The sequence below is a fragment of the Pristiophorus japonicus genome, chromosome 3 (genome assembly GCF_044704955.1).
Source record: "Pristiophorus japonicus isolate sPriJap1 chromosome 3, sPriJap1.hap1, whole genome shotgun sequence".
Lineage (NCBI taxonomy): Eukaryota > Metazoa > Chordata > Chondrichthyes > Pristiophoridae > Pristiophorus > Pristiophorus japonicus.
The window spans coordinates 159,238,562-159,251,028 of NC_091979.1; the positions used below are offsets into that span (position 1 = coordinate 159,238,562).

Genomic DNA, 12,467 nt, shown 5'->3' on the forward strand with positions numbered 1-12,467 from the left:
AAGCATGCAAAAAAAGTGGAAGTTCTAGCCCATGGAATCATAAAATAATACAGCATAGAAGGAGGCCTGGTTCAAGGGAGAGAGATGTAAATGGTGGTCAGGATTTTGAGGCGGGGACCAATGACAATGACTTCAGTTTCCTCAATATTTAGTTGGAGGAAATTTCTGCTCATGTCGGCCAAGCAGTGTGACAGATTAGAGACAGTGAACCATTCAAGAGAGTTTGTGGTGAGAGAGAGCCGAGTGTTGTCAGCGTACATGAGGAACCTGATGATGTGTTTTCAGATGATATCACCGGGGGCAGCATGCAGATGAGAAATAGAAGGGGGCTAAAGATAGATCCTTCGGGAACTCCAGAGGCAACGGTAAAATAAGCCATTGCAAGTGATTCTCTGGCTATGATTCATAAGATAAGAATGGAACCAGGCGAGTGCAGTCCCATCAAGTTGGATGACGAAGGAGAAGCATTGGAGGAGGATGGCGTGGCAAGTGGACTGAAGGCTGCAGACAGGTTGAGAAGGATGAGGAAGGATAGTTTACCATGGTCAGTCACATAGAATGTCCTAGGTGACTTTGATAAGGGCTGTTTCAGTACTGTGGCAGAGGCCGATACCTGAATGGAGGGATTCAAACATGGAAAGATGTGTATGGATTTGGGAGGCGACAACACGCTAAAAGACGTTGGAGGGAACGAGAAGTTGGAGATGGGGCTCATGGAGTAAATTTCTGGACCTTTGGTAGTTTTCAAGAAGAGGGATCAAGGGTGAGTTTTTGAGGAGAGGATTACGGTAGATTTGAAGGAGAGGGAGACAGTACTTGAGGAGAGAGAACCGTTAACAAGGTCAGCTAACATGGGAGCCAGGAAGGGAAGTTGGGAGATCAACAGTTTGGTGGGAATAAGGTCGAGGGAGGAGGTGGATTTCATGGATAAGATGAGATAGAATCTAAAGATGTGAGTTCATGGCTAGGGCAGTGGGGAGCATTAGGAGAAGTTAGGTCCGGTGGGCTAGGGGAAGGGAGGGAAGCGGTAGAAGCAGTTGAATGGATGGTCTCGAACTTTGTGCCAAAAACGTCCATGAGCTCCTCACACTTATTATTGGAGGTGAGAGAAGGAATCCAATCAAGGGAGAAGAGTCAGATTCAAGTTTAGTAAGGGTACAAGAATCATATAAAAAGACATTTTGTGCTTAGATGGTTAATGCAGCGAGGGAATAATGAAATACGTGTCTACATTTCTGCAATCGTATCTGTTTAAGGTACTTTGTAAAGTGCTTTACATACTGACTGAAGAAATAAAGGTATTGAACCTGAAGCAACGACTATTTTTGTTACAAGTCAAGTAAAGAGACAGTATGTCTCATTACCTACATAATTGGCGAAGCTAGCCAGTCTGAACTTATAACTTATTGCTCTGATAACTGGGGTGGTGTTGACATCGAATGCAAGATAGAAACAGGAAAATTACACCACAAAGGGCAATTACCTCACCCGTTGTATTAACTACTTAATTGGTGTTCAAGTCATGCTTCAAAAAATGTAAGGGTGGTGTGGGGGGGCTGGGAGGCTAATTGGGAAGGTCCATATGAAGTTCATGGCATGATGGGTGGCTCTGCTGCACAGAAGAGCAGGAAGAAGAATGGGAGAGCTATAGTGGTAAGGGATTCTATTGTAAGGGGAATAGATAGACGTTTCTGCGGCCGCAATCGAAACTCCAGGATGGAGGAAATGTTGGAATCAATTATTAAAGATGAAATAGCAGCGTATTTGGAAAGCAGTGACAAGATTGGTCCAAGTCAGCCTGGATTTATGTAAGGGAAATCATGCTTGACAAATCTAGAATTTTTTGAGGATGTAACTAGTAGAGTGGACAAGGGAGAGAGAACCAGTGGGTGTGGTGTATTTGGACTTTCAAAAGGCTTTTGACAGGGTCCCACACAAGAGATTGGTCTGTAAAATTAAAGCACATGGTATTGGGGGTAATGTATTGACGTGGATAGAGAACTGGTTGGCAGACAGGAAGCAGAGAGTCGGGATAAACGGGTCCTTTTCAGAATGGCAGGCAGTGACTCATTGGGTGCCGCAGGGCTCAGTGCTGGGACCCCAGCTATTTACAATATACATCAATGATTTAGATGAAGGAATAGAGTGTAATATCTCCAAGTTTGCAGATGACACTAAGCTGGGTGGCGATGTGAGCTGTGAGGAAGATGCTAAGAGGCTGCAGGGTGTCTTGGACAGGTTAGGTGAGTGGGCAAATGCATGGCAGATGCAGTATAATGTAGATAAATGTGAGGTTATCCACTTTGGTGGCAAAAACACGAAAACAGAATATTATCTGAATGGCGGCAGATTAGGAAAAGGGGAGGTGCAACGAGACCTGGGTGTCATGGTATATCAATCATTGAAGGTTGGCATGCAGGTACAACAGGCGATGAAAAAGGCAAATGGCATGTTGGCCTTCATAGCTAGGGGATTTGAGTATAGGATCAGGGAGGTCTTGCTGCAGCTGTACAGGGTCTTGGTGAGGCCTCACCTGGAATATTGTGTTCAGTTTTGGTCTCCTAATCTGAGGAAGGACGTTCTTGCTATTGAGGGAGTGCAGCGAAGGTTTACCAGACTGATTCCCGGGATGGCAGGACTGACATATGAGGAGAGACTGGATCGACTGGGCCTGTATTCACTAGAGTTTAGAAGAATGAGAGGGGATCTCATAGAAACATATAAAATTCTGACTGGACTGGACAGGTTAGATACAGGAAGAATGTTCCCGATGTTGGGGGAGTCCAGACCAGGGGTGACAGTCTAAGGATAAGGGGTAAGCCATTTAGGACCGAGATGAGGAGAAACTTCTTTACTCAGAGTTGTTTACCTGTGGAATTCTCTTCCGCAGAGTTGTTGATGCCAGTTCATTAGATATATTCAAGAGGGAGTTGGATATGGCCCTTACGGCTAAAGGGATCAAGGGGTATGGAGAGAAAGCAGGAAAGGGGTACTGAGGTGAATGATCAGCCATGATCTTATTGAATGGTAGTGCTGGCTTGAAGGGCCGAATGGTCTACTCCTGCACCTATTTTCTATGTTTCTAAGTCATGGACAAATTGGGAGAAACAAACTTAAAGTTGGCCGTTCAGAAATGACAGAAGAAACCGTGTGGTATCATGGAGATCAGTGTAAACTGTACAAGAAAAAGAGGTCAGATATCTCATCATCATCACAGGCAGTCCCTCAGCATTGAGGAAGACTTGCTTCCACTCTAAAAATTAGTCCTTAAGTGGCTGAACAGTCCAATAAGAGAACCGCAGTCCCTGTTACAAGTGGGACAGATAGTCGTTGAGGGATAGGGTGGGTGGGACTGGTTTGTCGCACGCTCTTTCTGCTGCCTGCGCTTGATTTCTGCATGCTTTCGGCAATGAGATTCGAGATGCTCAGCGTTCTCCCGGATACACTTCCTCCACTTAGGGCGGGGCCAGGGACTCCCAGGTGTCAATGGGGATGTTGCATTTTATCAGGGAGGCTTTGAGGGTGTCCTTGTAATGTTTCCTCTGCCCACCTTTGGCTCGTTTGCCGTGAAGGAGTTCAGAGTAGAGCGCTTGCTTTGGGAGTCTCGTGTCTGGCATGCGAACAATGTGGCCTGCCCAGCGGAGCTGATCGAGTGTGGTCAGTGCTTCCATGCTGGGGATGTTGGCCTGGTCGAGGACGCTAACATTGGTGCATCTGTCCTCCCAGGGGATTTGCAGGATCTTGTGGAGACATCATTGGTGGTATTTCTCCAGCGACTCGAGGTGTCTACTGTACATGGTCCATGTCTCTGAGCCATACAGGAGGGCGGGTATTACTACAGCCCTGTGGACTATGAGATTGGTGACAGATTTGAAGGACTGGTCTTTTCCCCAGGCGGCCAAAGGCTTCACTGGCGCACTGGAGGCGGTATTGAATCTCGTCATCAATGTCTGCTCTTGTTGATAAGAGGCTCCTGAGGTATGGAAAATGGTCCACGTTGTTCAGCGCTGCACCATGGAGCTTGATGACTGGGGGGCAATGCTGTGTGGCGGGGATAGGTTGGTGGAGGACCTTTGTCTTACGGATGTTTAGCGCAAGGCCTATGCTTTCGTACACCTCAGTGAATACGTTGACTATGACTTGTAGTTCAGCCTCTTTGTGTGCAGTCGCAGACATTGTCCGCGTACTGTAGCTTGACGACAGAGTTTGGGGTGATCTTGGACCTGGCCTGGTAGCGAGGAAGATTGAGAAGAGGGTTGGGGCGATGATGCAGCCCTGCTTGACCCCGGTCCGGATATGGATTAAGTCTATAATGGATCGGTTGGGAAGGATCACGACCTGTATGTCGTCATGGAGCAGGCGGAGGATGGTGTCGAACTTTTGGGGGCATTCGAAATGGAGGAGGACGCTCCATTGATCCTCGCAGTTGACAGTGTCAAAGGCCTTTGTAAGGTCGAAGGGAGCCATGTATAAGGGCCGGTGCTGTTCCCTGCATTTTTCTTGCAGCTGTGGCACTGTAAAAATCATGTCCGTTGTGCCCCGTAAGGGATGAAATCTGCACTGTGACTCCAGGAGGAGTTCCTCAGCCACAGGGAGAAGACGGTGTGGAGGACTCTAGCAACAACTTTCCCAGTGGCTAATAACAGGGAGATTCCTCTGTAGTTGCTGCAGTTGGACTTGTCTCCTTTTTTAAAATATGATCACGCTCACTGCATCGCTGAGATCTCCCGGCATGCTTTCCTCCCTCCAGAGGAGAGGTGAGGTTATGCATTCGCGTCAACAGTGCCTCTCCATCATACTTCAGTGCCTCAGCAGGAATTCCATCCACTCCTGTAACCTTGTTGTTCTTAAGCTGTCTTATGGTTTTTTTCTACCTTGTGCAAGGCTGGGGTTTTGCGGAGGTGGTGGCGGGTAGCATGCTGCGGGATGGAGTCGAGGATACTCAAAAGCAGAGTCTCGCTTGAGGAGAATAACTCATAACTAGATGGAGAATAAATGCTGCATTTGATTTTTTTTTCAACAGGAACAGGATGTGGATAGTTCTTGTACTACTGCAATAAAGTGGATGAATTAACTGTGCAAATAGATGTTAACAAATATGATGTGATTGGGATTACGGAGACGTGGCTCCAGGATGATCAGAGCTGGGAACTCAACATCCAGGGGTATTCAACATTCAGGAAAGATAGAATAAAAGGAAAAGGAGGTGGGGTAGCATTGCTGGTTAAGGAGCAAATTAAGGCAATAGTTCGGAAGGACATTAGCTTGGATGATGTGGAATCTATATGGGTAGAGCTGCAGAATACCAAAGGACAAAAAACGTTAGTGGGAGTTGTGTACAGACCTCCAAACAGTAGTAGTGATGTTGGGGAGGGCATCAAACATGAAATTAGGGGTGCGTGCAATAAAGGTGCAGCAGTTATAATGGGTGACTTTAATATGCACATAGATTGGGTTAACCAAACTGGAAGCAATACGGTAGAGGAGGATTTCCTGGAGTGCATAAGGGATGGTTTTTTAGACCAATATGTCGAGGAACCAACTAGGGGGGAGGCCATCTTAGACTGGGTGTTGTGTAATGAGAGAGGATTAATTAGCAATCTCGTTGTGCGAGGCCCCTTGGGGAAGAGTGACCATAATATGGTGGAATTCTGCATTAGGATGGAGAATGAAACAGTTAATTCAGAGACCATGGTCCAGAACTTAAAGAAGGGTAACTTTGAAGGTATGAGGCGTGAATTGGCTAGGATAGATTGGCGAATGATACTTAAGGGGTTGACTGTGGATGGGCAATGGCAGACATTTAGAGACCGCATGGATGAACTACAACAATTGTACATTCCTGTCTGTCGTAAAAATAAAAAAGGGAAGGTGGCTCAACCGTGGCTATCAAGGGAAATCAGGGATAGCATTAAAGCCAAGGAAGTGGCATACAAATTGGCCAGAAATAGCAGAGAACCCGGGGACTGGGAGAAATTTAGAACTCAGCAGAGGAGGACAAAGGGTTTGATTAGGGCAGGGAAAATGGAGTACGAGAAGAAGCTTGCAGGGAACATTAAGACGGATTGCAAAAGTTTCTATAGATATGTAAAGAGAAAAAGGTTAGTAAAGACAAACGTAGGTCCCCTGCAGTCAGAATCAGGGGAAGTCATAACGGGGAACAAAGAAATGGCGGACCAATTGAACAAGTACTTTGGTTCGGTATTCACTGAGGAGGACACAAACAACCTTCCGGATATAAAAGGGGTCGGAGGGTCTAGTAAGGAGGAGGAACTGAGGGAAATCCTTATTAGTCGGGAAATTGTGTTGGGGAAATTGATGGGATTGAAGGCCGATAAATCCCCAGGGCCTGATGGACTGCATCCCAGAGTACTTAAGGAGGTGGCCTTGGAAATAGCGGATGCATTGACAGTCATTTTCCAATATTCCATTGACTCTGGATCAGTTCCTATCGAGTGGAGGGTAGCCAATGTAACCCCACTTTTTAAAAAAGGAGGGAGAGAGAAAACAGGGAATTACAGACCGGTCAGCCTGACATCGGTAGTGGATAAAATGATGGAATCAATTATTAAGGATGTCATCGCAGTGCATTTGGAAAGAGGTAATATGATAGGTCCAAGTCAGCATGGATTTGTGAAAGGGAAATCATGCTTGACAAATCTTCTGGAATTTTTTGAGGATGTTTCCAGTAGAGTGGACAAGGGAGAACCAGTTGATGTGGTATATTTGGACTTTCAGAAGGCTTTCGACAAGGTCCCACACAAGAGATTAATGTGCAAAGTTAAAGCACATGGGATTGGGGGTAGTGTGCTGACATGGATTGAGAACTGGTTGTCAGATAGGAAGCAAAGAGTAGGAGTAAATGGGGACTTTTCAGAATGGCAGGCAGTGACTAGTGGGGTACCGCAAGGTTCTGTGCTGGGGCCCCAGCTGTTTACATTGTACATTAATGATTTAGACGAGGGGATTAAATGTAGTATCTCCAAATTTGCGGATGACACTAAGTTGGGTGGCAGTGTGAGCTGCAAGGAGGATTCTATGAGGCTGCAGAGCGACTTGGATAGGTTAGGTGAGTGGGCAAATGCATGGCAGATGAAGTATAATGTGGATAAATGTGAGGTTATCCACTTTGGTGGTAAAAACAGAGAGACAGACTATTATCTGAATGGTGACAGATTAGGAAAAGGAGAGGTGCAACGAGACCTGGGTGTCATGGTACATCAGTCATTGAAGGTTGGCATGCAGGTACAGCAGGCGGTTAAGAAAGCAAATGGCATGTTGGCCTTCACAGCGAGGGGATTTGAGTACAAGGGCAGGGAGGTGTTGCTACAATTGTACAGGGCCTTGGTGAGGCCACACCTGGAGTATTGTGTACAGTTTTGGTCTCCTAACCTGAGGAAGGACATTCTTGCTATTGAGGGAGTGCAGCGAAGGTTCACCAGACTGATTCCCGGGATGGCGGGACTGACCTATCAAGAAAGACTGGATCAACTGGGCTTGTATTCACTGGAGTTCAGAAGAATGAGAGGGGACCTCATAGAAACGTTTAAAATTCTGACGGGGTTAGACAGGTTAGATGCAGGAAGAATGTTCCCAATGTTGGGGAAGTCCAGAACCAGGGGACACAGTCTAAGGATAAGGGGGAAGCCATTTAGGACTGAGATGAGGAGGAATTTCTTCACCCAGAGAGTGGTGAACCTGTGGAATTCTCTACCACAGAAAGTTGTTGAGGCCAATTCACTAAATATATTCAAAAAGGAGTTAGATGAAGTCCTTACTACTCGGGGAATCAAGGGGTATGGTGAGAAAGCAGGAATGGGGTACTGAAGTTGCATGTTCAGCCATGAACTCATTGAATGGCGGTGCAGGCTAGAAGGGCCGAATGGCCTACTCCTGCACCTATTTTCTATGTTTCTATCTCTGCTAGCATGAATCAACGACGAGAGACAATATGCAACTGTGTAATGTGCCCGGTCGATCGAGAAAGAACCGGGAATGAAAATATCTGGAGGGTGCAAGTATCAGAAGGAGATGGGTTACTAATACAATGTTGTTGTATGGGAAATAAACTTTTGGTATAACGACGATCACTTTTATGTGGGGTTGGGAAGGGGGAAGGGGAATGTTCCTGGAGGACAATACAAGGAAATGATCAGAGATTGCCTTATCTGTGATAGTCACGCTGGGAGTAGCGAGGCTATGTGATCGAAGTGGCATTCATGAATACGGGCAACAAGTTATGTTTATATAGCGCCTTTAATGTAGTCAAATGTCCCAAGGCACTTTGAGTATTATGCGATAAAAATTTGACACCTAGCCGCATAAGTAGAAATTAGCGCAGGTGACCAAAAGCTTGGTCAAAGGAGGTAATTTTTAAGGAGCGTCTTGAAGGAGGAAAGAGAGGTGGAGAGGTTTAGCCAGGGAGTTTAAGCTTGGGGCCTAGGCAACAGAAGGCACTGTCACCAATGGTTGAGCGATTACAATTAGGGATGTTCAGGAGGGCAGAATTAGAGGAGAGCAGACATCTCGGGGGATTGTGGGGCTGGAGGAGATTTACAGAGATAGGGAGGGGCGAGGCCAAGGAGGGATTTAAATACAAGGATGAGAATTTTGAAATTGAGTTGTTGCTTAACCAGAAACCAATGTAGGTTAGCGAGCACAGGGGTGATGGGTGAGCGGAACTTGGTGCAAATTAGGACACGGGCAGCCGAGTTTTGGATCACTTCTACTTTACGTAGGGTAGAATGTGGGAGGCCAGCCAGGTGTGCGTTGGAATAGTCAAGTCGAGAGGTTACAAAGGCATGGATGAGCTGAGGCAAAGGTGGAGATGGGCGATGTTATGGAGGTGGAAATAGGTGGTCTTAGTTATGCTGTGGGTATGTGGTCAAAAGCTCATTTCAGGGTCAAATATGACACCAAGGTTGTGAACAGTCTGGTTCAGCCTCAGACAGGAGGTGAAGAGAGGGATGGAGTCAGTGTCTAGGGAACGGAGTTTGTGATGGGGACCGAAAACAATGGCTTCGGTCTTCCCATTAGTCAACTGGAGAAAATTTCTGCTCATCCATAACTGGATGTCGGACAAGCAGTTTGACAATTTAGAAACCGTCATCAGCGTCAGTTTCCACATGCACGCTGTGTTTCCAGATGATGTCGCCAAGGGACAATATGTAGATGAGAAATAGGAGGGGGCCCAAGGATAGATCCTTGGGGAACACCAGAAGTAACAATTTGGGAATAGGAAGAGATGCCGTTGCAGGTGATTCTTTGGCTACTATTGGATAAGAATGGAACCAGGCGAGTGCAGGATGACAGTGGAGAGGCATTGGAGAAGGATAAAGTGGTCAACCGTGTCAAAGGCTGCAGACAAGTCAAGAGGGATGAGGAAGGGTAGTTTGCCTTTGTCACAGTCACAAAGGATGTCATTTGTGATTTTGATGAGAGCCATTTTGGTACCGTGGCAGGCACGCAAAGTGGAGTGGAGGGATTCAAACATGGAATTGAGGGAAAGATGGGCACAGATTTGGGAGGCAACAACAGGTTCAAGGACTTTGAAGAGGAAAGGGAGATTGGAGATGGGGTGGCAGTTTGTAAAGATAGAGGGATCGAGGGTTGTTTTTTTTGAGAGGGGCGATGACGGCAGATTTGAGGGAGAGGGGGACAGTACCTGAGGAGAGTGAACTGTTAACAATGTCAGCTAACATGGGAGCCAGAAAAGGAAGCTGGGTGGTCAGCAGTTTGGTAGGAATAGGATCAAGGGAGCAGGAAGTTGGTTTCATGGACAGGATGAGCTCGGAAAGGTAGGAGAGATTTGAGGAGGAAAAGAGGGCAGTAAACGCAGAGACAGTGTGAAGAGTAGAGATGAAGGTTGAAATTACCAAGGATGAGAAGTCACTCTATGCAGAGGCTGAGGGAGGAAAACAGAGAAGATATCCGAGAGAGAAACTTGGCATTGAAAGTTGGGTGGGTGGTACAGAACAAGGATTTTAAATGAAAGGCTTGAGGGGTGGAACAAGATGAGATGCTCAAATGAGGAGAAGTTGCCAGAGTAGAGAGACAGACCAAGGTGTGATTTAGAGACAAGGGCTACACCACCACCATGGCAGTATGAGTGGGGCAAGTGGTGGAAGGTAGTAGTAGTTACAGCTGACAGATCGGTTTGTGATTGTCCAGTCTACTGGCATTTCACTCAAGTGAATCAGTCAAGTTGCCTAAACGGAACAACAGGATCTGGCTGTCTCATTAAACCAGCAAATGGTTTCATAAGGCATCACTGAGGTAAAGAGATTTCAGCAGGTCCTTGCATAAATAACTTGTATCCTATCAATCCATATGTCGAATGTTCTATAAAAAGCATAGTACAGTACTTGAAAGATAGGAGGATCATAAGCTGTGAAAAGCAGCTGGAACAATTTTGAAATGCAAAGGAAAATAAAATAAGTGTATATTAAGCACATGTAAAATCAATGTCAGGTACAGTAATGGAGTCCCCCTCAATGGTGTGACTGAAGACATTGGCAGCTGTGGTTCAGTGGGTAGCACGCTTGCCCCGGAGTCAGAAGGTTGTGGGTTCAAGTCCCACTCCAGAGAATTAAGCACAAAAATCTAGGCCGACACACCAGTGCAGTACTGAAGGAGTGCTGCACTGTCGGAGGTGCCGTCTTTCAGATGAGATGTTAAACTGAGGCCCCATCTGCTCTCTCAGGTGGATGTAAAAATTCTCATGGCATTATTTTAAAGAGGAGCAGGAGAGTTATCCCCAGTGTCCTGGCCAAAATGTATCCCTCAATCAACATCACTAAAACAAAACAGATTATCTGTTCATTATCACATTGTGGTTCTGTGCGAGCTTGCTATGTGCAAATTGACTGTCCATTTCCTACATTACAACTGTGACTACACTTCAAAAAATACTTAATTGGATGTAAGCGCTTTGGGAAAGGTACTATATAAATGCAAGTCTTTCCTTTCCGTGGACAGCCCTTTACTGCTGCAGGCATCTTTAGAAGCTGAGATCTAAGGTATACTGTGACAATAATAACTTGTGTTTTACAAGCAAAATATCCTTGGCTTAGAGGGCCTATAAACAACTGGAATTAGAAAAGGCAGTCAGTTAACTGAACTATTTCTTCAGGAAGGTATCAGCTGTACTGCCATGTGTGCTCCAAATAAGAAGCAATGGACTATGCAGAAAAGTGCAAGTGACACCATTATAACAGTGCAGAGAGAAGTGTTTTTTCTCCACAGTTCTGAGGCTTTTTAATACTGTATTCGCTTCTCCTGATTTTTCAGGAATAAATTATTGTAATGATTAAGTATACTTTTGATCTACTGCTAAATAAGAAGTCCACAAAGAAATTTGTGTCTTGTTTTAAAGCAGAATAAATACAAATATATTTAACTTTGCATTTAATCTCATTCATAATTTATCGACTTTCTTTTGGTTAATGCAGTATCTCAGCATTAAATAGTTTACATCTCAGTGCAGATTCTGAAGTTTTAAGCATCAGATTTAAAGGTAGCATTTCACCATACAAGAGGAACCATGTCAAAAATTTGCATAATCAGCATTGCTATGGCAACACAATTTTATAAGCTAAAATACTTCAACCTTTACAGGTAACAAACTGTACACTCATTCAGCATCTGTATTTCAAACGTAACTGTACACGAGACTAGCTATAAATATATCTTCAAGCATATAAAAAAAGGACAGACAACTAACTTATGGTCAGACACTGAACCTGTCATTTTTGAAAAGTATCTTATTTCTTTAAAATCTGAGCTTTGGCTCTGTTAATTTTTTCCACAATTAACTGATCAGTGGCTGGTGTGCACTTTGCAAGAATAGTGTTCAACTCGCTTTCATTCTTGCGTTCTGTTGCAGTTTCCACAGCTTGGTCTAAGTCTCTGTGTCAAAAAAAAGATAAAACAGATTAGAACTACACCTGGAGCACAATTCAGAATGCAATACAAAGACCAAAATACCATCAGTTTAAAAGATAAGATCAAGTGCTGAAATCTGAAATAAAAACTGAAAATGCTGGAATTGCTGTAAGAAAAAAGGATAGGTTAATATTTTAGGTATCTTCAACAGAACTCTGGTGAAGGGCATCACTTCAAACATATTTCCTGATAAATCCATAATGAAATTTCAGATGGAATATCTATGTCTACATCTTTTTAAAAATGTTATATCTGCATGTATTTCCTATCTACAAAACGTGATTTTCTGCTGTCACACTTTTGAGTCAACTTTTTACTGTTACAAATTCCCATGTCCATATTTATAATGGGCTTTGCCTATTTAATTATGTCACTCTATAAATAAGGCTAAAGTAGCCTACAGATATTATACAGGCTGAGTGTCCAAAATCCGGAGTTCCAGGATCCGGAATATTCAGGAATCCAGACAGATTGGTGGCAGGGTCATCCGGAATCCGTAAAATGTTCCGGAATCCAGAACTGCC

At 44.7% G+C, this 12,467-nt stretch overlaps 1 protein-coding gene across 1 annotated transcript in view; it reads right to left on the reverse strand.

Annotated features, from left to right (window-relative positions):
- Positions 1–11,404: 11,404 nt before the first annotated feature.
- Positions 11,405–12,467, reverse strand: part of vps16 (VPS16 core subunit of CORVET and HOPS complexes) — an 84,079-nt gene continuing 83,016 nt past the window's right edge. Inside the window, exon 24 of the mRNA XM_070875962.1 lies at positions 11,405–11,907. Within this exon, the coding sequence (XP_070732063.1) occupies positions 11,763–11,907 (145 nt within the window). The 3' untranslated portion in view covers positions 11,405–11,762. The remainder of the gene's footprint in view (positions 11,908–12,467) is intronic.